The 24,741-nt window shown below is 46.0% G+C and overlaps 1 protein-coding gene across 1 annotated transcript in view; it reads left to right on the forward strand.

The window, feature by feature from the left end:
- The first annotated feature begins 571 nt into the window (after positions 1–571).
- LOC144272475 (uncharacterized) overlaps positions 572–24,741 on the forward strand; it is a 71,424-nt gene continuing 47,254 nt past the window's right edge. The window contains exons 1-3 of the mRNA XM_077830554.1: positions 572–711; positions 10,058–10,140; positions 11,675–11,801. Coding sequence (XP_077686680.1) covers positions 10,117–10,140; positions 11,675–11,801 — 151 coding nt within the window. The 5' untranslated portion in view covers positions 572–711; positions 10,058–10,116. The remainder of the gene's footprint in view (positions 712–10,057; positions 10,141–11,674; positions 11,802–24,741) is intronic.

Raw genomic sequence — 24,741 nt, forward strand, 5'->3', positions numbered from 1 at the left:
AGTTCCGGGGTGGGGGGCACTGGCCCAGAGGCCAGGCGTGACCTTCTGCCCCCCTTTCTCCATGTTGTCAGCCAGTGCAGATGGGTCACCCCATTTGGGGCACTTTTACCCTCTCTGCCCCCCGGCCCCCAGATTTCCCCCTCCCCCTCTCTGGCGGTGCCTGTGCCCCATGCTCACCCCGGCTCCTGCCCCCGGCCCCTCTCCTGCCCCGCCCCAGCTGTTTGCCCCTCCTGGGACCCAGTCTGCCCCCGCCCCGCCGGGCTTCCCCGGGGCCCCAGGCCAGCAGGGCACGTGCCCAGCCCCGGGCCGGCGCCTCAGCCGACGGGACCGAGCAGCCGGAGGAGCCGGCCCGGCCCCGCGTGTCGGGCGCCGGCAGCAGCTCTCGGACCGGCGGCCCCGGCCGGGGAGCGGGGCTGGGGCGGGGACGGGCCGGGCGAGCAGAGGCACTTTCCTGCCCGGCCCCGGCCCGAGGTCTCCCCAGCCAACGTGCCCGGCGCGGGAGCTACTGCGGGCGGGGCCCGGGGGGCTGGAGCCGCGGAGCGGGCGGGGCCGGGAGGCGGGAGCGGGCGGGCGGCGCTGGGGAGAACAAAGGGCCGAGCGGGTCCCCAGCCCCGGCCGGGCCACGGGGAGACCTTCGGGGCCGCGGCTGCTGCGCCCAGCCGGAGCGGGCTTCCCCCGCGGGGCTGGGCCTCGCCCCGGGCCGGAGACCAGGTAACCGAGGGGCCGGGCCGGGGTCTGCTCCCGCGCTGGGCCTGCGCCGGCCGGGGCTGCCCCGGGACAGGGCGGAGAGAGCGTGTGAGCTGCGGTGGCTTTGCCCAGCTCGGTGCAGCCAGGACCTTCCGGGGGGGGCCCGCACGGGGGGGGGGGCGGTGAAATCCCCTCTGGTGTCACCTCTTCCCCCGCCCGGCCCGACACAACCCTCCCGGCTCGGCCCCGCTGCTCCGGCGTGAGCCATGGGGAGTAAAACCCCCGTCGCCTCCCCTTCGCCTCCCGCGACGGAGTCCTCCGCTCTCGGCCACGGCTTGTGCCGCTTTCTCTGCCCGGCCCCGCTGCTCCCCCGGCCCCTTCAGCCAGGAGCTGCCAGACCCCACTGCCCACCCCCGGGGCCTCCCGGCTCCTCCACGCTCCCTGCTCCCGGGAAGGCAGCACGGCCCAGGGCTCCCCGCCGCCCCGTGGCTGTCAGGCAAGGGGGACCCATCGCCTTGCGCTGTTCGTTGTACGTGGCCGGATAAGGGCCCGGTGGGGCACTGGCCTCGGGAGCATCTCGGAGCAGCGGGGTGCAGCATCCCAGACCTCGTCTCCCCCGGCGTCCCCTGCAGGCCGCCGGCCGGCTTGGGGGGAATTCCGTGGTCGGCCGCCTGGCCGAGGCCCAAAGTCCCAGTGAGCCCTGCCGGGGTATTAGAGTCCCCCCAAGAAGCAGTCTGCTTCCCCGGCTAGGGCCTTCGGCCCCAGCTCCCGGCCCGTTACATTCAGCCCTTTGGTCAGGCTCCCAAACGAGGCCTGTCCCCTTTTGGGGGTTACACCATTTTCCCTGTTGCCAGGGGAACCCAGGCCCAGCCATTGCCCCAGGTTCCAACCTGGGGACCCTCGACACAGCGGCCACGTACTGCTCGCTCCAGTCCATCCCTGCTGTTTCCCTGGGCCTCTTCCTACGGGGCCCTTCCGTCTGCAGCCCTGTCGCAGGGGCGCCGTCCTCCGCTTCTTCTCTCGCACCAGGCCAGGGAAGCGCCCCCCTGCTTTACTCCTTCCGTCCAGCCAGGGACTGAGCTGCTGTGCCCGCCGCTCCTTTTCTCTGAGCCTCCTGGGCTCTGAGTGGCTGCTTCTGGGAGGCCTGGGTCGGCCCTAGAGAGGCCCAGAGGACCCACCTTTGCTGTTTCCTGGGACAGGATGTAGTAGGATCGTGGGGTCTGCTGTAGGGAGCTGCAAAGGCCAGCTGCATCCCATCACAAATCCCCTTAAACGTTCCCACTTTTCCCTCCAATTCTTCAGTGTTGACAAGTCCCCTCAGGTGTTGGTGTTTTCCTCTTATATTAGGAAATGCTTTGTTTTTACCCCATTTTCTCTTCAGTTCTGAAGTATTGACAGAAAATTCCTGAACATTTTGCCCTATTTTCTCTCTTGATATCTGATTTATTTTCCCCTGAGATTTTCGCCATCTAATCATCTGATGTTAACATGAAACCTCCTCAGATGTTGTCCTTTTCTTAAATCCTTGAATATTGATTGATATAAAATCCTTCCACATCTTGCCCCTTTTCTCCGTTATCAAATATTGATATGAAATCCACTCCGCTTTTACCTCTTTACCTTGTATTGTTATACCAATAAAATAAAAACCAGCAGGATCTTATGAAAGGGGAAAAGGCAAAATACCACATTTATTGTGGATACAGAAAGAATCATAGTAAGCCGTTAGTTATAGCTATAACACTCCATTCAATCTCATATTTATTCACACATTCATTCATAGAAACACACACACACAGGTTCTGCAAGGTTGTTATCATAGTTACCAGCCTTAGAGTTGCTCATGCCAAGCCACTGGCCAGGTGGCCTGGACATGAGGAGGGAGCAGGGCCTTGTCAGATGCTCATCTGATGCTCCTGGAAGTTGGTTTGCAGAATCAGACCCCAAAGTTCTCACTTTCTAGAGTCCATTTTTATAGGGATTTCTTCCTATGCCAGTCTATGGGAATTGCTTCATCATGCTGTTGCTGAATCAATCAGCAGATAGCACATTCCTGATGGCTCCGTGCTGCCAGATGTTATCTTGTTCTTTGGTTCTCCCATTCTTGAGGCTGTTGGGTGGATTCCAGTCTGCCCTCCAGGGGTCCTCTAGTTATTTCCACTTGACGCCTTCTTCAGCCGATAGACACTGGATTCTTAGGCTGGCACCTCCCTGATCATTCAGTTATTATCCACACCAAGCATCTATCCACATACATCCTCTATCTCTATTTTAATCACAATTGTTAATACAACAAAAGGGCAGGGAGTCTCTGGGTGCTGTTTCTGTTGTTACAGAGTTTTGCTTTGAGTTTCTCTCTCTGTGAATTGCTTTGAGAACAGACTCTGTCTTAGAATGTACTAACACAATTAGCAGCTTGCAAGTTTCACACATAGAGGGAGAGAAACCGTATCAAAAACCAAGAGAGCTCTTAATTAGTAATACCCTGGAATTTAAACTATGGGGAATCAAACTCATTTGTGACTTTAATACAGAACTTCTTTAATATGATCCAACGGTATCAACTATTGATATAAAATCCCTCAAATTTTTCCACTTTCCTCTAATCTATGACAGATTCCTCATATTTTCCCCTTTTTCTTTTTGATTGCTGAACACTAGTGTCACATTTCAGATTTTTAATTTCCAGGTGAATTATCAGTTATTGATTTTAAAAAATCCCTTTCATCTTGTAGGAGTTCCCCTTGTTTTTCATGTGAAATCCCTTCTCCTTTTTTGGAGGGACCCTGTTGCCCTGAGTCATTCTCCACAGTGGAGGTTGCGGTGGGGTTAAATTCCCCAGTGATCAATTTTCCCCCTCACATCTGAGAATCATTTGTTTCCCCCTTTATCTTCATTAAAATCCACAGGGTTGCTGATCAGAGAGACTTGCCCTATTTCAGAAACACATCCCAGGCAGGGGCCTCACAGTATCTGGGGGAACTGTGTTAATGAACGGTATTTTAATGCCAAGATAAGACATTAAGTGCTTAAAGTTATTTAGGCAATGCATTTTAGAAACAAATGAGTAAAGAAAAGAGTTGAATATTTAAAGAAGAAAGTTATTATCTTATTAAAAGTTTTAATTAATAAAAATTTGTAAAAATTCAAGTTATTTGACCACTTTGTTGTATTAATTTAATGAACTTAATGCAGTTGCTATGACTTTGTGTGCTTTTAAGGATGCTATCCTATGGAACTAAGGAAAACCTACATTTTATATGTTAGTTAGGGGCTACGATTAGAAGCAGAGTTCTCATTTCTGTTGCTTAGCAACCATATCTGCAAAAAAGTTAAGAGTCTCTTCAGCTGTTGCATTCCTGAAGCGTTAGAATAGTTATTTTACTGGAGTTAAGTTACCACCTTACAGCCTTGCTCCGTTTCTTCCTGCGAGGGGTTGATCACTTTTATAACTTTTGAAAACCAAGAGGGCAGAAGTGAGGTGAAAGCAGGTGGAGAGCAATATAGGAAGGGAGGGAGACATGAGTCAGGAGAGATTAATTAACTCTGAGGAAATTTTAAAGTACAGGTAGCAGCAGTGAGTTTAGCGAACTGAGAGAGGATATAAAAGTACCCTTAATGGTATGTAAAATAGTTGAGCAAAAAGGTTCTATAATTAGCTCTGAGTGGGGCTTTGTGGGTTAAAGCAGAGGGCTGGATACAGTGGTGAGCTGGAGCTGGTTCGCACTGGTTTACTGGAACCGGTTGTTAAATTTAGAAGCCCTTTTAGAACCGGAAGGGACAACCTGTTCTAAAAGGGCTTCTAAATTTAATAACCGGCCAAAAGTGGCGCCTTAGGCACCGACTCCGTGGGTGCTCCGGGGCTGGAGCACCCATGGGGAAAATTTGGTGGATGCAGATCACTCACCGGCAGCTCCCCGCCCTGCCCCAGCTCGCCTCCGCTCTGCCTCCTCCCCTGAACACACTGCCCAGCTCTGCTTCTCTCCCCCCGCACCCAGTTTCCCGCAAATCAGCTGTTCGCGCGGGAAGCGGGGTGGGGCTGAGAAGCAAGCAGCGGCTTTGCGCTCAGGGCCACGGAGTCAGAGGGGAGCTGGGGCGTGGTGGCACGAGGAGGGCCGCCTGCGCCGCAGCAGGTAACCCGGGGGGGCCGGGCGGGTGCAGGGGAACCTCTCCCCGCCCCAGCTCACCTCCGCCTCCCTGGGCCTGAGCGTGAAACCGCCCCCTGCTTCTCTGCCTCCCACGGCTTCCCACACGAACAGCTGATTTGCGGGAAGCCGGGGGCGGGGAGGGGGGGCAGAGAAGCAGAACAGGGCGGTGCATTCAGAGGAGGAGGCGGAGGCAGAGCGGAGATGAGCTGGGGCCAGGTGCAGGGCGAGGAGCTGCCGAGCACCCACCAAATTTTCCCCGTGGGTGCTCCAGCCCCACGGCCGCTCCCCCTGCTCCCCCCCCAGCTACATTACCCCATCCCTAGAAACCAGAGGGACCTGCCGGATGCTTCCTGGGAGCTGCCCCAGGTAAGCACCGCCGGGACTCCACACCTCACCCCCAGCAGGACCCTCTGGCTCTTAGGGGTCGGGTGGGCACACTCTACGGTGGCTCATGAGACCCTCCTGCCCGGTTCTGGGGGCAGTGGGGGGACAGGGGAGGTGGGTGGATGGGGCAGGGATCCCGGGGGGCAGGGGCAGGCCACGACCCCCTCATGGGGTGAGGAGGGAACCAGTTGTTAAGATTTTGGCAGCTCATCACTGGCTGGATATCTGTACCCATGGTTTTGATCCCGGCTCTGGGAGGAGAGTCGGGGTTGCTACCTGCTTCCACAAAACCTGAATTTGTTCTCCCAATGCCTGTTGCTTTTGCTTGCATGGCAAATGGATTGCTGGGGTTCCCTGCTGCAGTTAGCCATTTCTGGGGAACTCCATGCATACTTTAAAGATTTTTAGACTGTGTTTGCCAGCCTAAATTTTTACCTCTTGCTGGCTGCATTTTTTCTGACAATGCATTAATTCCCGGTGTTGGCCTAGTACTCTAGGTGTTTTACTTTGAAATCCTTTTTTATCCACTCTCCTGTGATCAAGAGCAGCCCCTGTTGCCTAATGTGCTCTGTGACCTATTCCGTTTCCTCCTCCATCTGATTTACCAATCTAGGGAAAGTATTGTTGGCAACTTCTTCCTCCTGTGCGCTTACTTCTCCCATTCTGACAAGGCACCCGTCTGGGTTTCGGTTTCACTGGAGCATGGCTCTCGTCATACGGTGATGGTTGCAGAGTGGTAACCGCTACCCATGGACTGCTTAGTGGCTCTTGGTCTGGGTCATTCCATATGCTCCCATTCCAAAGCCCATTCCAATAATTCCAGGTTCCATCCCTTAGTTTTGCTAGGGCCGCCTTTCTTCATTTCTGTCCCCACCCATCAGGCACTATCTAAGTACCCGGAGCCTGTTGTTGCCCACCAAGATGGATAGTAGCACTTCTCTTTTTTGCAGATTTTCTACAGCTGTTTCCAGTTTTCTGTTCTGTTTCTCAGCTTGCTGTGACAAATCTATTGCTTCTGTTATCTCTTTTTGTTAGTTTGTTTTTCTGTTACTTGCCCTGCCAATTTTGTTGTTTGTTGTCTTAGCCGTCTAACAGCCATGCCCAGAGTTTGCAGTATTCTACATTTCTTACTGTTGTTCTTCTTCTTCAAGGCTACAGTCTCTGCCATAATCTTATAAAATCCAGTTCATGTTTCCCCACTTTCTTTTTTTACCTCATATGGACCGCCTCTACTCGTTACCCAGCCTGTCCAAACCTTATCAGACTCCGGGGGGATCTGTAGCTGGGGGATGGGGAGATTCCTTAGCTTGGAGCTTTGTGCCATCTTAGGCTGTGAACCCCAGAGCCGGCAGCTCACCACTTACCAAAGCAGCGGTCGGGTCACCAGCGTTGTTAGCGCTGCGGAGTGGTGCTCGCACTGCAGAGTTGTCAGTGCTGTGGTTCTTGGCGCTCCTGTGTTCTCTGCACTAGCAGGGAGTGCAGGTTGCATCTCAGTGCTCTTCGTTAAGAGAGGCCACAGTGTTAGCTCAGTGACGTGGCACACAGCCAGGTTTACTGTCAACAAAGCCCAGCACTGGTGCCCCATAGGAGCTACAGGGACACTAACACAGGTGTGCCCGCCACAAGGTACCAGTTCAATCAACGTAACATGACACTATCCCCTGGACCAGAAAAAAGATGGTATGACTTCTCCTTTTATACAGAGATACAAACAAGTTACCTATTATGCTCTAGATTTTGTTATTGCTACAACTCTGCAGTGCTAGTAATCCTTGTACCTGCTCGTTTGAACAAAACATCTTTATCCATTATTATGTCATCTCCTCCTGTACCATGTCTTGGGAATATGTTTACGTAGTTAGATGAGAACTTTGGGTGTTCTTGTACCATCCTCTGAGATCAGGCTTGTGCTTACGAGGTGTTAGCTAATACCTACTGTGTTGCTATTCTGCCAAGGCCAGATGTTCTCTGATTCACAGCCTTTGGTTCATACTATTATGTCTACACTGCACAGCTTCCAGTGGCACAGCCGTGCTGCTAAAGCATTGCCGCTGTAAGGTGTGCAGTGTAGCCACCCTTTGTTGGCACGAGAGAGCTCTCCTGACAACAAAATAAAACCACCCCAGAGAGGGGCCGTAGCTTCATCAGCAGGAGAGTGTCTCCCACCGACATAGCGCTGTCCACATCGGTGCTTTTCATGTTTAGAACTTTTGTTGTTGAGGGCGTGTTTTGTTTTTTTTTTCCACACCCTTGAGCGACAAAAGTTTTAATGACATAAGTGCAGTGTAGACGTAGCCTCAATTATGCCTAGTGTCCCCGTGTCTCAGTACGTCACAGCTGAGGATGCCAGATTCAGGACAAACTGCTGAGAAATAGGGCAGACTCACCCTAAACTGGTGGTTATTCTTCCATGAGATATACCAAACCAGCAACAAAAGTAAATTTCTGTCTCACCACACTGGCCAACAAGAAGTCAGAAATGCAGTCTCCTTAGGTATCCTAGCCCTGGTTTCACCACCCAGATACTAGACTAAATGATGAGTGGTTATTTAAAACCGGTTTCATCAACCAAAGGGTTCTTCTGATCTCAAAGGACCAGCCACATACCCAGGTCAGTGTATAACTCGGATCTTACCCAATAGTCACACTGTTGCCAATCCCTTAGTATCTAATATCTAAAGGTTTATTTATTAGAGAAAAGAAAGAGGAGAGAGTTAAAATGGTCAAAGGAATCAAATACACACAATCATTGCAAAATTCTTGGATTAGTTTTATAGCAGTGATTGAATAAACTGCTGGCTTATAATGTCTCTGGTAACATCCAAAAGATTGAAAGGTCCTCAGTCCATTGGTTGCAATGCTCCTTTTACTGTAAGACCATAGTCCCGAGACCAGAGCAGGAAAGAGGCAAAATGAAGATGTTTCCAGAGCCTTTTGTACTTTCTGCCATGTGGAGATGCTCTCGGTACAGTAGTTAGTGGAAATATACAGGCACAAGACAAAGTCCATTGTCAAATGCCCTTGCATGCTTCGATGAGTCATAGTAGGAGCCATTGTCCTTATTTGGGCTACAAGGTCCCAGGAACGCCCACCGAGTGGAGACATGCTTCTTCTATGACCCATTGTTTTACTTAATGGGCTATCAACTTGAATGGTTCACTCAGAATGTGCTGGCTAGACTGGATGTCAACTTGTGTTACCCAGGAGTAAGCACATTTGAAATACAAGTATACAGTCAATATTCATAACTTCAGGTACAACAATGATACATGCATACAGATAGGATAATCTCATTCAGCAAACCACAACTTTTCCATTGACACCTTACATGACATACTTTGTACCAGATTTGTTGCAATTGCATAACAGTGGTAGCAAAAATGATATACATGGTCATATTTTAATCACATAACGTCACACCTAGGGCTCCAGAAAGGTCTTCACCTTCATGGGTGCGAGAGGCCATTAAGTAGTCTTTGCATTGTGGTGTTCCACAATGGCCATTTAGTTTTGATAGGCCTTCTTGATGTTCAGCAACTCATAAGCATTGTATAGAGACTAAACATGTTCTTACAAGTCGAACACCTATCTTGAGCAGTACTAACATACAGGTGAGCTGGTCTGGTTTCCTGCTCTGAATTTGTCAGTGCTCAGCTGATGCCTACAGCCTTGGCAAAAGCTGGCGCTTGGTCTACCAGTGTCACGGGGGGACAGAAGATGCTGGCTGGGTTTGTACCTGGGCCTGGAGGACTGCATTCTGGTCATGGAGCATGATGCCCTTAGCATGCAGTTTGTGCACGACCCCAACAACGTTCAAGGAGGTGGATTGGACTCCTGCTGAGGTGGTTCCACGGGGGAGTGTTAACCACACACAATTTTCTGTTGCTTGCACTTTAGAGCACCCACCTCTACCTGGTTCCTAGGGCTCAAGATGTAACCCTCTTAATTTAGGCACCTACCCGTACCCTGTTCCTAGGGGTCAGGAGTAACCTTGTCAATTTATGCACCCATTCCCGCCAGCCTTAATATAAACTGGGGTCCAAAAGGGAGTTCTTTGGGAACCAACTCCAGGGCACAGCCCAATCAGAGCTACCAGACCTCAACACTGTGCCACTGTGCAGAAACTGGAGTCCCCCAGATGGACTTGATCCTGACTGGCCATCACGAAAAGTTCATCTGTCTTATTGGGAGTGGTGAGCATTGTATGTGTAAGCGTGTGCATTCTGTTTTGGTAATTGTTAATAAATAGAGGTTAAGTAGGTTATTACTGTGTAAAGCTCTTTCACTGGTAAAAGACCCCGTAAACCTGCAAAAGATTAAGCCCGGAGGGAATGAGTGTTTGCCCGGAGCCTGGAGGGAGTGGGTGTTTGCCCAGAGCCCCGGGACAGTGATGGGGGAATCCTCCTAATCATCTTCTTTGATTCCGCTCTTCTCTAGCATTTGGTTCAGAGACTGTATTATAGAGAGCATTTAACCATGTCCCGAAGGGTTAATCCAGGTGGGAGAGGCTGAGTCTGTGCTGTAATAAAGTCACAAAGGGTATGTCTGCACTGCAATAAAACATCTGTGGCATGCCCCTGTCAGCTGACTTGGACTCATGGGAATCGGGTTGTGGGGCTGGATCCTGATCCTGGACGTATATACACTGCAATTTGTTAACTCTGTAGCCTGTAGGCTAACCATGGGTTTTGTTGCAGTGTAGATGTACCCTAAGTGTTTCTCAGTGAAGCAGAACGTAGAATGTCTGTTTTCAGGGAGAACGCCTACAACGAATAGAGAATGTAAAATAGACAAAACCCCCTCTGAAATCACTCCAATTGCCCTTCTCACCCTGACAGGCTGCAAGATAACATCTGTATTTTGCTCCAGATCATCCCACACTCCCAGGGGAAAGGAAATGGCATCAGTGCAGCTGGCTCAGGTAAGGGATAGTCTGGGAGTTGCTGGTGGGTTCTGGCGGGAGGGAGAGGGGCAGTAAATATACAGGAGGATGGGAGCTGCTGGAGGTGGGAGGAGGGGGGAAGGAAATAGACAATATGGGGAAAGGGAGGGGACAGGGTGTGACCATCCTGCTGGAGCTAGTTGACTCTGGGCCTTGCTTTCAAGGAACAGACTCATGGGGGTTGGGAGTGGGACTTCTCCTGTTTGTGGAACAGGAAATAACCCCCCTGGCCAGAACTGGGAAAACTTTCCAGATTCCCAGTGCTGGAGCAGGTCATCGATAAAAATGTTAAATAGAACAGGGCCAAGAACTAATCCCTGTGAGACCCCACTAGAAACACACCTACTCAACCATGGTTCTCCACTTACAATTATGTTTTGAGACCTATCAGCCACTTCTTAATTTATTTCATGTGTGCAATGTTAATTTTGAATTTTTCTGGTTGTTTAATCAAAAGATCTTTCTGTACCAAGTCAAATGCCTTACAGATGTCTACATATCTTACATCAACGTTACTGTCTTTATGAACCAAACTTCTAATCTCATCCAAAAAGACATGCACTTAGTTTGATAGGTTCTAAATCTGTGTTGATTGATATTAATTGTATTACCCTTCTTTAATTCTTTATTAGTACATTTATCAGGTGCTCCGTTATCTTTCCTGGTATCAATGTCAGATGGACAGTCCTATAATTACTTGTGTCATCCCTTTTAAACCTTCTGAACATTGACACAGGACTATCTTTCTTCCATTCTTCTGGAGTTTTCCCAGTGTTCCAAGACCCATTGGGAATCAACTGTAATGGTCCAGCAGCTCCTCAGCCAATTCTTTTAAAACTCCTGAATGCAAGTTATCTGGACCTGCTGATTTTAAATATGTCTGACTTTAATAGCTGCTGTTTAACATCGTCATGAGTTATTGGAATGGAAAGAGTTTTCCCCAGGTACAAGAACAGAAGTATTAATTGAACATTTTTGCCTTCGCTATATGATTACTGATAATTCTATCATAGTAATGGACCAGTACCATTGTTAGGATTCTTTATGTTCTTAATATACTTTTAAAAAAATCTGTCCTATTGGCCTTAGATTTCCCCTTCTGACCCTTTGTTTCCCTTATGAATTTTCTACAATTCGAAGCTGCTGATTTGCATTCTTTCCTGTTGACTTCCCCTTTATTCCGTTTGGTGTCTATTGTGTTTTTATGGTTAGAGTTTTGGAATTCCTACCAGGGGACTCTCCCTGGACCCTACTGGGGTTCCATCTCCTGTACCAGCCCCTGGCTAGTAGGTGTGTGATAAAAGTGAAGATCCTTGTTCCCTCTGTGTGCTGGCCGGGACAAGGGGCTCTCTCTCTCTCTTATTTCCCTCACCCCAATGCCTCTTGGCTGCCCTGAGTGGTACAGGGCTGGGATTCTGCTACCGTGTCCCTCGCAGAGCATTCATTCTACTGGCCCTGCTCTCCTGTGAATACTGGGTAGCAGGTACTGAGTGGGCGACTCTTGTTCTTTCAGGGGCCAGTGACCTTTGAGGAGCTGGCTGTGTACTTCACGGAGGGGGAATGGGCTCTGCTAGACCCTGCTCAGAGAGCCCTCTACAGGGAGGTCATGCAGGAGAACTATGCTACTGTGGCCTCACTGGGTAAGGATTCCTGTTTTATTGTTATTAGAAGCAGTGGGATCTCTACAGAACCCCGAGTAGTAATAACTCTAGATCTTTACTCAGTCTGTAATTTTTGACACGTTTTCATGCCCTACTTTTTGCCTTGTGTCCTTCCCCAGACATGTGTATTTTTGATATTGGCCATTTTTACTTAACTTTTTTTTTTTTTTTAACAAATACTAAACTCTTGTCCTCCGTCCACCACTCACTGCCCCCCATGTAACCCCTCCCCCCGTATCTACCCACTGCGACCCTGGCCACCATTCCTGAGTCCTTGCTTTGTTCCTCCCTCCCAGAGGACAACCGCTGCCCCGTCACAAATGTACACTTTGTCAATGATGTCACAGGGTGGCAGTGAGAGTTCTTGTGACTTGCTAGGTCTTTTTTTCCCCCACTTCCAGTAGCCATGGTCTGTCTTCCCTCCAGGCTTTTTGGATCTTTTAGCCAGTCCCTTCCGAGGGCACGTGGCCCAGTTCTTGTTTCTTACATTTTCCTTTTCCAGCGGAATTAGAGTCTGTTGCTCCTGAATTATAGTGTCTAATTCCCCAGCCTTCCGCAGACACGAGGAGTTTTTAATACTCCCACCTACTGCATCTGACTCACTAGACTCCATAATTCCCCAAAATATGCTTATCTGATGTCACACGTCTGGGGGAGCTACACCTTTGACCCCCTCTGAGGTCTGCTCAAGAAATGCCCTCTCAGGTACCAGGCCTCCAACCATCACCTGTCTGTGGGCAGGGACATAGGTGCCTCTGCATTTCGACCAAGGTTTGAGGCTTGCAGTCCCCTTGCCCTTCATTGCGTTCACTGGCTTAAAGTCCAACCCCTGTGCTTTGCTTTCTCTCACAGAATCATAGAAGATTAGGGTTGGAAGAGACCTCAGGAGGTCATCTAGTCCAACCCCCTGCTCAAAGCAGGACCAACACCAACTAAATCATCCCAGGACTTTGTCAAGCGGGCCTTTAAAAATTCTAAGGATGGAGAGTCCAGCACCTCGCTAGGTAACCCATTCCAGTGCTTCATCACGCTCCTAGTGAAATAGTGTTTCCTAATATCCAACGTAGACCTCTCCCACTGCAACTTGAGACCATTGCTTCTTGTTCTGTCATCTGCCACCACTGAGAACAGCTGAGCTCCATCCCCTTTGGAACCCCCCTTCAGGTAGTTGAAGGCTGCTATCAAATCCCCCCTCACTCTTCTCTTCTGCAGACTAAATAAGCCCAGTTCCCTCAGCCTCTCTTCGTAAGTCATGTGTCCCAGCCCCTTAATAATTTTTGTTGCCCTCTGCTGGACTCTCTCCAATTTGTCACATCCCTTCTGTAGTGGGGGGATGAAAACTGGACGCAGCATTCCAGGTGTGGCCTCATCAGTGCCGAACAGAGGGGAATAATCGCTTCCCTTGATCTGCTGGCAGTGCTCCTCCTAATGCAGCCCAATATGCCGTTGGCCTTCTTGTCAACAAGGGCACACTGCTGACTCATATCCAGCTTCTCGTCCACTGTAATCCCCAGGTCCTTTTCTGCAGAACTGCTGCTTAGCCAGTTGGTCCCCAGCCTGTAGTGTTGCATGGGATTCTTCCTTCCGGAGTGCAGGACTCTGTACTTGTCCTTGTTGAACGTCGTCAGATTTCTTTTGGCCCAATCCTCCAATTTGTCTAGGTCACTCTGGACCCTATCCCTACCCTCCAACATATCTGCCTCTCCGCCCAGCTTAGTGTCATCTACAAACTTGCTGAGGGTGCAATTCATCCCATCATCTGGATCATTAATAAAGATGTTGAACTGTTAAGGAAAAGTTAGCACATGTGACTCCATTTTGGTTTGGGGCCCACCATTGTTTAAATGCCAGCACATCATACACCAGGAGGAGTAATCCTTAGATATTGAATCCCTGTGAAAATCCTCCTCCTTGTCTCCAGCCTGCCTTGTCTCCCAGTATCTGGTTTCTGTCAGTCTTTAACTCCCGGTTTCTTGGCCTTGATGTGAGGCCTCCCATCCTGATAATAAAAGTTACTGATGCATGGCTTTAGGACCATGCTGTGTAATTAACATACTGGTATAGCACGAGGAATGCACCAAGCAGGGATAGGTGGTAGATAAAACAAGGGTTTGTTTATTGGCTAAGGTTTCCGATGCACGAGGGCAACATGCTTTGCTAAAAGGTATATAATCTTTGTATAATCTGCATTCAGGGTCCCCTCCTGGCTAGCAGGGGGGCACCACGCTCGAGCGTAATAAACTTAGTGTCTTTTGGGAACTCTGCAGTTGTGGACTTTGTTTCTGTGCCTCAGCCTAGATTCGAACTGTGCGTGACCTATCAGGTATAATTCGCAGCACTGGTGTGCGTGTCCTATCAGGTATAATTCGTAGCACTTGTGTGCGTGTCCTACCAGGTGTAATTCGTAACAGAACAAAACTGGCCCCAGGACTGACCCTTGGGACACTTTGCTTGATACTGGCTGCCAACTAGACATTGAGCTGTTGATCACTACCCGTTGAGCCCAACAATCTAGCCAGCTTTTTATCCACCTTATAGGCCGTTCATCCAATCCATATTTTTTAACTTGCTGGCAAGAATACTGTGGGAGACTGTATCAAAAGCTTTGCTAAAGTCAAGATATATCACATCCACCGCTTTCCCCATATCCACAGTGCCAGTTATCTCATCATAGAAGGCAATCAGGTTGGTCAGGCATAACTTGCCCTTGGTGAATCCATGTTGACTGTTCCTGATCACCTTCCTCCCAAGTGCTTCAAAATGGCTTCCTTGAGGACCTGCTCCATGATTTTGCGGGGACTGAAGTGAGGCTGACTCGTCTATAGTTCCCCAGGTTCTCTTTCTTCCCTTTTTTGAATATGGCCACTATATTTGCCTTTTTTCCAAACGTCTGGGACCTCCCCCGATCACCACGAATTTTCAAAGATAAGGGCCAATGGCTCTGCAATCACATCAGCTAACTCCCTCAGCATCCTTGGATGCATTTGATCCAGATCCATGGACTTGTGCATGTCCAGCTCTCCAAGGTCTGTGTGTGTGTGTGTGTGTGTGACAGATGTGGGAATTTTGGCAATATTTCTGTTACTCCAGTACACGCCTCAGCTGCCCTCTGTATTTGGTGTTGCTCTGCTCTGAGTGTGAAGAGCTGTCATAAGGTGATACAAATGGCTCATGAAGGCACTGACCATGACTAACCCATATCAGTGGAAGACCTTACAGAGTCCATGGTAACCCCCAGGACTGAACACTTGACACCTATCAATGAGAGGCTCCCAGCTTGTCTGGGTGGAGCGCACGTGAACTCAGTGTGTTTTGAGGAGCAGGAAGAACTGGGCTCTCAGAAACAGGGAGCTTTCCTGAAACTAAGACAAAGGGACAGATACAGGAAAAGGACACCAAGATGGTTCCTACAGCAGCATGGCTCAAGGGCTTTGGCCAGTATGGATTATGTCTTAACCTTTACTTCTGCGTGCTAACCTAAGGATTTGCCTCTGCTGCGTTCCAGTTGGCTAATAAACCCTACCATTTTTGAAAAGGTTGCCGGGTGTTGTTATACCAATAAAATAAAAACCAGCAGGATCTTATTAAAGGGGAAAAGGCAAAATACAACATTTATTGAGGATACAGAAAGAATCATAGTAAGCAGTTAGTTTTAGCTATAACATTCCATTCAATCTCATATTTAGTCACACGTATACGTACACGTACACGTTCTGCAAGAGTGTTATCATAGTTACCAGCCTTAGAGTTGCTCATGCCAAGCCGCTGACCTGGACATGAGGAGGGAGCAGGGCCTTGTCAGATGCTCATCTGATGCTCCTGGAAGTTGGTTTGCAGAATCAGACCCCAAAGTTCTCACTTTCCAGAGTCCATTTTTATAGGAATTTCTTTCTATGTCAGTCTATGCGAATTGCTTCATCATGCTGTTGCTGAATCAATCAGCAGATGTCACATTCCTGGTGGCTCCGTGCTGCCAGATGTTATCTTGTTCTTTGGTGCTCCCATTCTTGAGGCTGTTGGGTGGATTCCAGTCTGCCCTCCGGGGGTCCTCTGGTTATTGCCACTTGACGCCTTCTTCAGCCGATGGACACTGGATTCTTAGGCTGGCACCTCCCTGATCATTCAGTTATTATCCACACCAAGCATCCATCCACATACATCCTCTATCTCTATTTTAATCACAATTGTTAACAAAGCGAGATGAATACAACAAAAGGGCGGGGAGTCTCTGGGTGCTGTTTCTGTTGTTAGAGTATTGCTTTGAGTCTATCTCTCTGTGAATTGCTTTGAGAATAGACTCTGTCTTAGAATGTACTAACACAATTAGCAGCTTGCAAGTTTCACACATAGAGGGAGAGAAACAGTACCAAAAACCAAGAGACCTCTTAATTAGTAATACCCTGGAATTTAAACTATGGGGAATCAAACTCATTTGTGATTTTAATACAGAACTTCTTTAATATGATCCAACATAGTCCCCCTTTTGACACTAAGATTTATAATCATCAGTGTCACTTTCTATGTAGCCTATTCAAGAGAAGGTACTGTGAGGCAATTTGAGTTTGTGATTCCAGTTCATGCCACATACATGATCCTAGTGATGTATCTTTACTACAAGGTTCTGGGGCAACAGGCAAGGTGAGGCATACCCACTTTTGAGGAGTCCATTCGGAACAACCTCTAGTGTCCAATAGCTCCCTTCCCTCTCCAGCCCACTGGCTCGAGGTCCAGGGTAGCCAGACGGATCGATGTGTAATATGGGGAGTGGATTAACCTTCAACACCTTTGCCTCCAGGGACTGTTGGTGTGCAATTTTGACAATAATTTCTCCCATTAACAAGGCTGGTTTACAATACTGGAAACGTATTGCATCCATTCATATTGATAAGTGTCAAACAATGATCTCTTCCTTTGTTTTAACAAATGCATCAAACTCTTAATATTTCCCAATATGACCCAGAACATTTTGTGTTCCAAAGTAGCTAGGGCAAGTATCTGCATTTCAGTGCATCCCAGAGCTATGGCTGTGTAGTTTCCTATTCTTAATTTTTTTTTTCTTATGCATAAGCCATGTGGTAGTATTAAGCCATTGCCAAAGATTCCATCGGGCTTTTAGGTTACCCAGACCAATTTGGACCAAGTCTACGTTGGCATGTACTTGTTTTTGTATCAGGCTGTCCTGTAGCTGGGACAGAAAGCTTAATTTATTTTTAAGTAACTGCCGGTTTGCAGTATTTTTTTTTTTTTTTTAACGCACAACAGTGCTAGCAATAAGACAAAACATAGAACCACAAAACAGTTTCTATTGTGACAGTAGATTCATGGTATTGGGTTGCTCTTCAACTGGCATCAGCTTTTCCTGATTTTCTGAAAGACAAAAAGAACATGTTTCTACCCCTTTTGGGGTGGCAGACTATTGCTTAAAATATTTCTTTTACAAATATCCTTGCTGATTGCAGGCAAAACACAGGAAAATATGGGGGTAATTCCTCTGTTTGTTCTATAGGCAGGCCAGGTTTCAATGGCTTTTATCTTTTAAGGGTTATGGGGAAATTATCCCACTGTTTAGTCATTAAATCCCTGAGGTGGGGTACCTCAGTTTCCCTTCTTATACAGCAGAACAAGTTTATAATGTTTTTCCTGCTGTGTTAAGCTTTAAGTTTATTTACAGGTAATAGCTGAGAAGCATCATTACCATATGACCTTAAAGGATTTTTCCAAAAATCACACACACTATACATTGTTACAGGGGTACTTATTATCATTAAATTTATTTAAATTCTCTTGTTATCCCATGCCTTTTATTTAGACAATTTGTTTGCTGACCAGGTGTGTCCTTTATCTGCAGCTCCTTTGTGCTGCTCCTTCTTTCCTTCCTTTATCAGTTAGGAATGTCATTTGCATTTTCACAGACGCTTCCTGCTTTTGGATTTAAAGCCATCAGCAGCTCAGAGACTCTATCTTAAAAGGGACACAATCAACTTTCACCAGAGTTTTGATCACTTTTAACTTCTGCTTCCAAAACACACAGCAATCTGAAAAAGAAAACCGAACCTATTGTGGCTCCCTTTGGAGCCCCAATAGCATTTTAATTAAGTAGCATGGTATGTTTGCATTTCTTTTGCCCCTTCTACAATATACCCTGCACATGTTCTGGGGCAAATGCACATTCCTTCCCAGTTTAACTTCTATAACATTATCCATATCTATTTTTTTACATGAGGTGTCATTATTTCTTTTTTTTTTTGCTTAGAGTTTTCATGTACCTTTATCAAAGTGACAGTCTAATTACTCAGAGCCATTTTAAGACTCAGTGTTTCTAACATTGCTTCTTTTTGTTTTGTGCACCTCACCCCTGCTGTTGCTTCAGAAGGGCACTGTCTTTTTTAATTTTTTTTTACTACAACTCTCATTTGCTATTTTGTTATAAAAACAAACAAAAATCAAGCAAACAAACAAAAAGAATCCAGAATTTTTTTCTATTCTCCTGATTTTGACTGCCCTGCTGCAGCCACAACTTAAAAACATTTTAAATTTTGTAAAGCATTGAGTTGCCTATTAAGGGTTAAATGCCAAATCCCAAAGCCAAACAACGCTAATTACCTGTGTCTAGCAAAAAGGACTGTCAGTTTTGCAACTTTGGATTAGAGAGTCAAATGGATTTTTAGTGGCATTATTTAAAACAAAAACAAAACTAATTGGTCCTTAGAACTTTACATATTTGCACACACAGAGATGTAAAATAAATAAATAAAATAAAAACCAGCAGGATCTTATTAAAGGGAAAAAAGGCAAAATACCACATTTATTGTGAATACAGAAAGAATCATAGTAAGCAGTTAGTTATAGCTATAACATTCCATTCAATCTCATATTTAGTCACACATTCATTCATACAAACACACACACACACAGGTTCTGCAAGGTTGTTATCATAGTTACCAGCCTTAGAGTTGCTCATGCCAAGCCACTGGCCAGGTGGCCTGGACATGAGGAGGGAGCAGGGCCTTGTCAGATGCACATCTGATGCTCCTGGAAGTTGGTTTGCAGAATCAGACCCCAAAGTTCTCACTTTCCAGAGTCCATTTTTATAGGAATTTCTTCCTATGCCAGTCTATGGGAATTGCTTCATCATGCTGTTGCTGAATCAATCAGCAGATAGCACATTCCTGATGGCTCCGTGCTGCTAGATGTTATCTTGTTCTTTGGTTCTCCCATTCTTGAGGCTGTTGGGTGGATTCCAGTCTGCCCTCTGGGGGTCCTCTGGTTATTTCCACTTGACGCCTTCTTCAGCCGATGGACACTGGATTCTTAGGCTGGCACCTCCCTGATCATTCAGTTATTATCCACGCCAAGCATCCATCCACATATATCCTCTATCTCTATTTTAATCACAATTGTTAATACAACAAAAGGGCGGGGAGTCTCTGGGTGCTGTTTCTGTTGTTAGAGTATTGCTTTGAGTCTCTCTCTCTGTGAATTGCTTTGAGAACAGACTCTGTCTTAGAATGGAAGCTTAGAGACTAACCAATTTATTTGAGCATGAGCTTTCGTGAGCTACAGCTCACTTCATCGGATGCATACCGTGGAACCTGCAGCAGACATTATATACACACAGAGATCATGAAACAATACCTCCTCCCACCCCACTGTCCTGCTGGTAATAGCTTATCTAAAGTGATCATCAAGTTGGGCCATCTGATTTGTGTCCATATCTGATTTGTGTCCAAATCAGATGTCAAGAATTATAACATTCATAAACCAGTCGGAGAACACTTCAATCTCTCTGGTCACGCAATCACAGACATGAAGGTCGCTATCCTAAAACAAAAAAACTTCAAATCCAGACTCCAGCGAGAAACTGCTGAATTGGAATTCATTTGCAAATTGGATACTATTAATTTAGGCTTAAATAGAGACTGGGAGTGGCTAAGTCATTATGCAAGGTAGCCTATTTCCCCTTGTTTTTTCCTCCCCCCCCTCCTCCCCAGACGTTCTGGTTAAACTTGGATTTAAACTTGGAGAGTGGTCAGTTTGGATGAGCTATTGCCAGCAGGAGAGTGAGTTTGTGTGTGTATGGGGGTGGGGGGGTGAGAAAACCTGGATTTGTGCTGGAAATGGCCCACCTTGATTATCATGCACATTGTGAAGAGAGTTGTCACTTTGCATGGGCTATTACCAGCAGGAGAGTGAGTTTGTGTGTGGGGGAGTGAAGGGTGAGAAAACCTGGATTTGTGCTGGAAATGGCCCAACTTGATGATCACTTTAGATAAGCTATTACTAGCAGGACAGTGGGGTGGGAGGAGGTATTGTTTCATGATATCTGTGTGTATATAATGTCTGCTGCAGTTTCCACGGTATGCATCCAATGAAGTGAGCTGTAGCTCACGAAAGCTCATGCTCAAATAAATTGGTTAGTCTCTAAGGTGCCACAAGTACTCCTTTTCTTTTTGCGAATACAGACTAACATGGCTGTTACTCTGAAACCTGTCTTAGAATGTACTAACACAATTAGCAGCTTGCAAGTTTCACACATAGAGGGAGAGAAACAGTACCAAAAACCAAGAGAGCTCTTAATTAGTAATACCCTGGAATTTAAACTATGGGGAATCAAACTCATTTGTGATTTTAATACAGAACTTCTTTAATATGATCCAACATAATCCCCCTTTTGACACTAAGATTTATAATCGTCAGCGTCACTTTCTATGTAGCCTATTCAAGAGAAGGTACTGTGAGGCAATTTGAGTTTGTGATTCCAGTTCATGCCACATACATGATCCTAGTGATGTACCTTTACTGCAAGGTTCTGGGGCAACAGGCAAGATGAGGCACACCCACTTTTGAGGAGTCCATTCGGTACAACCTCTAGTGTCCAATAGCTTCCCTCCCTCCCCAGCCCACTGGCTTGAGGTGCAGGGTAGCCAGAAGGATCCCATGTGTAATATGGGGAGTGGGTTAACCTTCAATATCTTTGCCTCCAGGGACTGTTGGTGTGCAATTTTGACAACAATTTCTCCCATTAACAAGTCTGGTTTACAATACTGGAAACATATTGCATCCATTCATATTGATAAGTGTCAAACATTGATCTCTTTCTTTTTTAACAAATGCATCAAACCCTTAATATTTCCCAATATGACCCAGAACATTTTGTGTTCCAAAGTAGCTAGGGCAAGTATCTGCATTTCAGTGCATCCCATAGCTATGGCTGTGTAGTTTCCTATTTCTAATATTTTTTTTTTCTTATGCATAAGCCATGTGGTAGTATTAAGCCATTACCAAAGATTCCATCAGCCTTTTAGGTTACCCAGACCAATTTGGACCAAGTCTACATTGGCATGTACTTGTTTTTGTATCAGGCTGTCCTGTAGCTGGGACAGAAAGCTTAATTTATTTTTAAGTTCCTGCAGGTCTTCAGTATTTTTTTTTTTTAAACACACAACAGTGCTAGCAACAAGACAAAACACAAGACCAAACATAGAACACAAAACACAATTTCTATTGTGACAGTAGATTCATGGTATTGGGTTGCTTTTCAGCTGGCATCAGCTTTTCCTGATTTTCTGAAAGACAAAAAACATGTTTCTACCCCTTTTGGGGTGGCAGATTATTGCTTAAAATATGTCTTTTACAAATACCCTTGCTGATTGTAGGCAAAACAGAGGAATTGCCCCCACATTTTCCTGTTTTTGTTCTATAGGCAGACCAGGTTTCAATGGCTTTTATCTTTTAAGGGTTATGGGGAAATTATCCCACTGTTTAGTCTTTAAATCCCTGAGTTTTCCTTCTTATACAGCAGACCAAGTTTATAATATTTTTCCTGCTGTGTTAAGCTTTAAGTTTTACTTACAGGTAATAACTGAGAAGCATCATTACCATACAACCTTAAAGGGTTTTTCCAAAAATCATACACACTATACATTGTTACAGGGATACTTATTATCATTAAATTTATTAAAATTATCTTGTTATACAGTGCCTTGTATTTAGACAATTTGTTTGCTGACCAGGTGTGTCCTTTATCTGCAGCTCCTTTTTGCTGCTCCTTCTTTCTTTCCTTTATCATTTAGGAATGTCATTTGCATTTTCACAGACGCTTCCTGCTTTTGGATTTAAAGCCATCAGCAGCTCAGAGACTCTATCTTAAAAGGGACACAATCAACTTTCACCAGAGTTTTGATTACTTTTAACTTCTGCTTCCAAAACACACAGCAATCTGAAAAAAGAAATCCCAACCTATTGTGGCTCCCTTTGGAGCCCTAATAGCATTTTAATTAAGTAGCATGGTATGTTTACATTTCTTTTGCCCCTTCTACAATATACCCAGCACGTGTTCTGGGGCAAATGCACATTCCTTGCATAGTTTAACTTCTGTAACATTATCCATATCAATTTTTACATAAGGTGTAACTATTTCTTTTTTTTTGCTTACAGAGTTTTCATGTACCTTTATCAAAGTGACAGTCTGATTACTCAGAGCCATTTTAAGACTCAGTGTTTCTAACACTGCTTCTTTTTTGTTTTGTGCACCTCACCCCTGCTGTTGCTTCAGAAGGGCACTGTCTTTTTTTTTTATTTTTTTTTTTTTACCACAACTCTCATCTGCTATTTTGTTACAAAAACAAACAAACAAAAAGAATCCAGAATTTTTTTTTCTATTCTCCTGATTTTGACTGCCCTGTTGCAGCCACAACTTAAAAACATTTTAAATTCTGTAAAGCATTGAGTTACCTTTTAAGGGTTAAATGCCAAATCCCAAAGCCAAACAACACTAATTACCTGTGTCTAGCAAAAAGGTCTTTCAGTTTTGCAACTTTGAATTAAAAAGTCAAATGGATTTTTAGTGGCATTATTTAAAACAAAAACAAAACCAATTGGTCCTTAGAGCTTTACATATTTACACACACACAGATAGATACATACACATTTTCTTTTCCTTAACATCCCTTCCACACTGCTCTGTTTTGTTTTGTTTTTTACATCTTACATTCCCTTTATACATTTGAGGCAGCTAAGTTCCAATAGAACCCCCTTATGTTCCTTTAGCAAATTTGACTAAATTGTCCAGTCAAATGGTTTTAATTAGATAGTTTATTTTTGCCCGGCTAATTTACAGACATTCCTTTGGAAAAGGGTCCATTTTTCCTTCAGAATGGTTGCAAAGAAACCAAGAATGCTCTTTCTGTAACACTTTTCCTTTTTAACATTTTCACAAAGTTTAGCTGCTTAATTCCCTCCAGCCTCTGCTGAGTTAACTTTTTTTTAATCTCTTTTCTCTTTGTAATTATGCCTGGGGGTGCCGTACATAGGACCTTCTCCCCCTTTACCTGCGTCCCTCCAGCCTCTGCAGAGTGAACTTTTTCACTCTTTTTGTATTCTTTCACTATTTTCAGCTGGCTTTGGGTACTTGTAGCCAGCACCTTCCAATTGTCTGCTCCCTTTTCCATTTGTGCCTTTTCCTCTTTACATGAGGACAAGCGGATGTAAGAATCCTTACATGCCTCCCAGAACAACGAAATTGCTGCTGCATCTGTGTTGGCAGCACTAGAAGGTTTGTATATGAGGATACACTGAGCCAATCTACCCTCCAGGTCTGAAATAGTGCAGACATCAGCTAGGGCTTGTTTAGTCCAAGGACTGTGCCCAAATTTTTGAAGAATTTGTTTAAAAGGTGTAATTTCTTTAACAAAAGGTGAGGTTGGAGTTCCTTCTGACTCCATTCCTCCCTCAGGTACTGGCTTACCCTGTTTTCTTTTAAACATCTTAACAAGGATATTTCAATCTCTTTGTCACTCCTGGTATTACTTAGCAAGTGACACAGCCTAGATTCTGAAATCATAGCTTAATCTATGCGTTTTTCCCCTGCTACCTTCTCAGAGGCCAGCAGGTCCAGTTAACCTATTTCTCCCTTTTCAGAGGCCAGCAGGTCCCATGCTACCTTCTCGGAGGCCAGCAAGTCCCGTGCTACCTTCTCGGAGGCCAGCAGGTCTGGTTAACCTGTTCTTCCCTGCTACCTTCTCAGAGGCCAGCAGGTCCCCTGCTACCTTCCCGGCGGCCAGCAGGTCTGGTTAACCTAATAGAAATGCCTAGCTCAATAGTATCCGATGAATGAGCTGTAGCTCACGAAAGCTTATGCTCAAATAAATTGGTTAGTCTCTAAGGTGCCACAAGTCCTCCTGTTCTTTTTGCGAATACAGACTAACACGGCTGTTACTCTGAAACCTAGCTCAATAGAGCTGGCGGTGTGCACACCAATATTTACAATAACTGAGGTTTTTTACCAATATTCCCCCTTTCGCAATTCTCCACCAAAATGTTGTACCAATAAAATAAAAACCAGCAGGATCTTATTAAAGGGAAAAAAGGCAAAATACTACATTTATTGTGAATACAGAAAGAATCATAGTAAGCAGTTAGTTATAGCTATAACATTCCGTTCAATCTCATATTTAGTCACACATTCATTCATACAAACACACACACATACAGGTTCTGCAAGGTTGTTATCATAGTTACCAGCCTTAGAGTTGCTCATGCCAAGCCACTGGCCAGGTGGCCTAGACATGAGGAGGGAGCAGGGCCTTGTCAGATGCACATCTGATGCTCCTGGAAGTTGGTTTGCAGAATCAGACCCCAAAGTTCTCGCTTTCCAGAGTCCATTTTTATAAGAATTTCTTCCTATGCCAGTCTATGGGAATTGCTTCATCATGCTGTTGCTGAATCAATCAGCAGATAGCACATTCCTGATGGCTCCGTGCTGCTAGATGTTATCTTGTTCTTTGGTTCTCCCATTTTTGAGGCTGTTGGGTGGATTCCAGTCTGCCCTCCGGGGGTCCTCTGGTTATTTCCACTTGACGCCTTCTTCAGCCGATGGACACTGGATTCTTATGCTGGCACGTCCCTGATCATTCAGTTA

The sequence above is a fragment of the Eretmochelys imbricata genome, chromosome 11, assembly GCF_965152235.1.
Source record: "Eretmochelys imbricata isolate rEreImb1 chromosome 11, rEreImb1.hap1, whole genome shotgun sequence".
Taxonomy (NCBI): domain Eukaryota; kingdom Metazoa; phylum Chordata; order Testudines; family Cheloniidae; genus Eretmochelys; species Eretmochelys imbricata.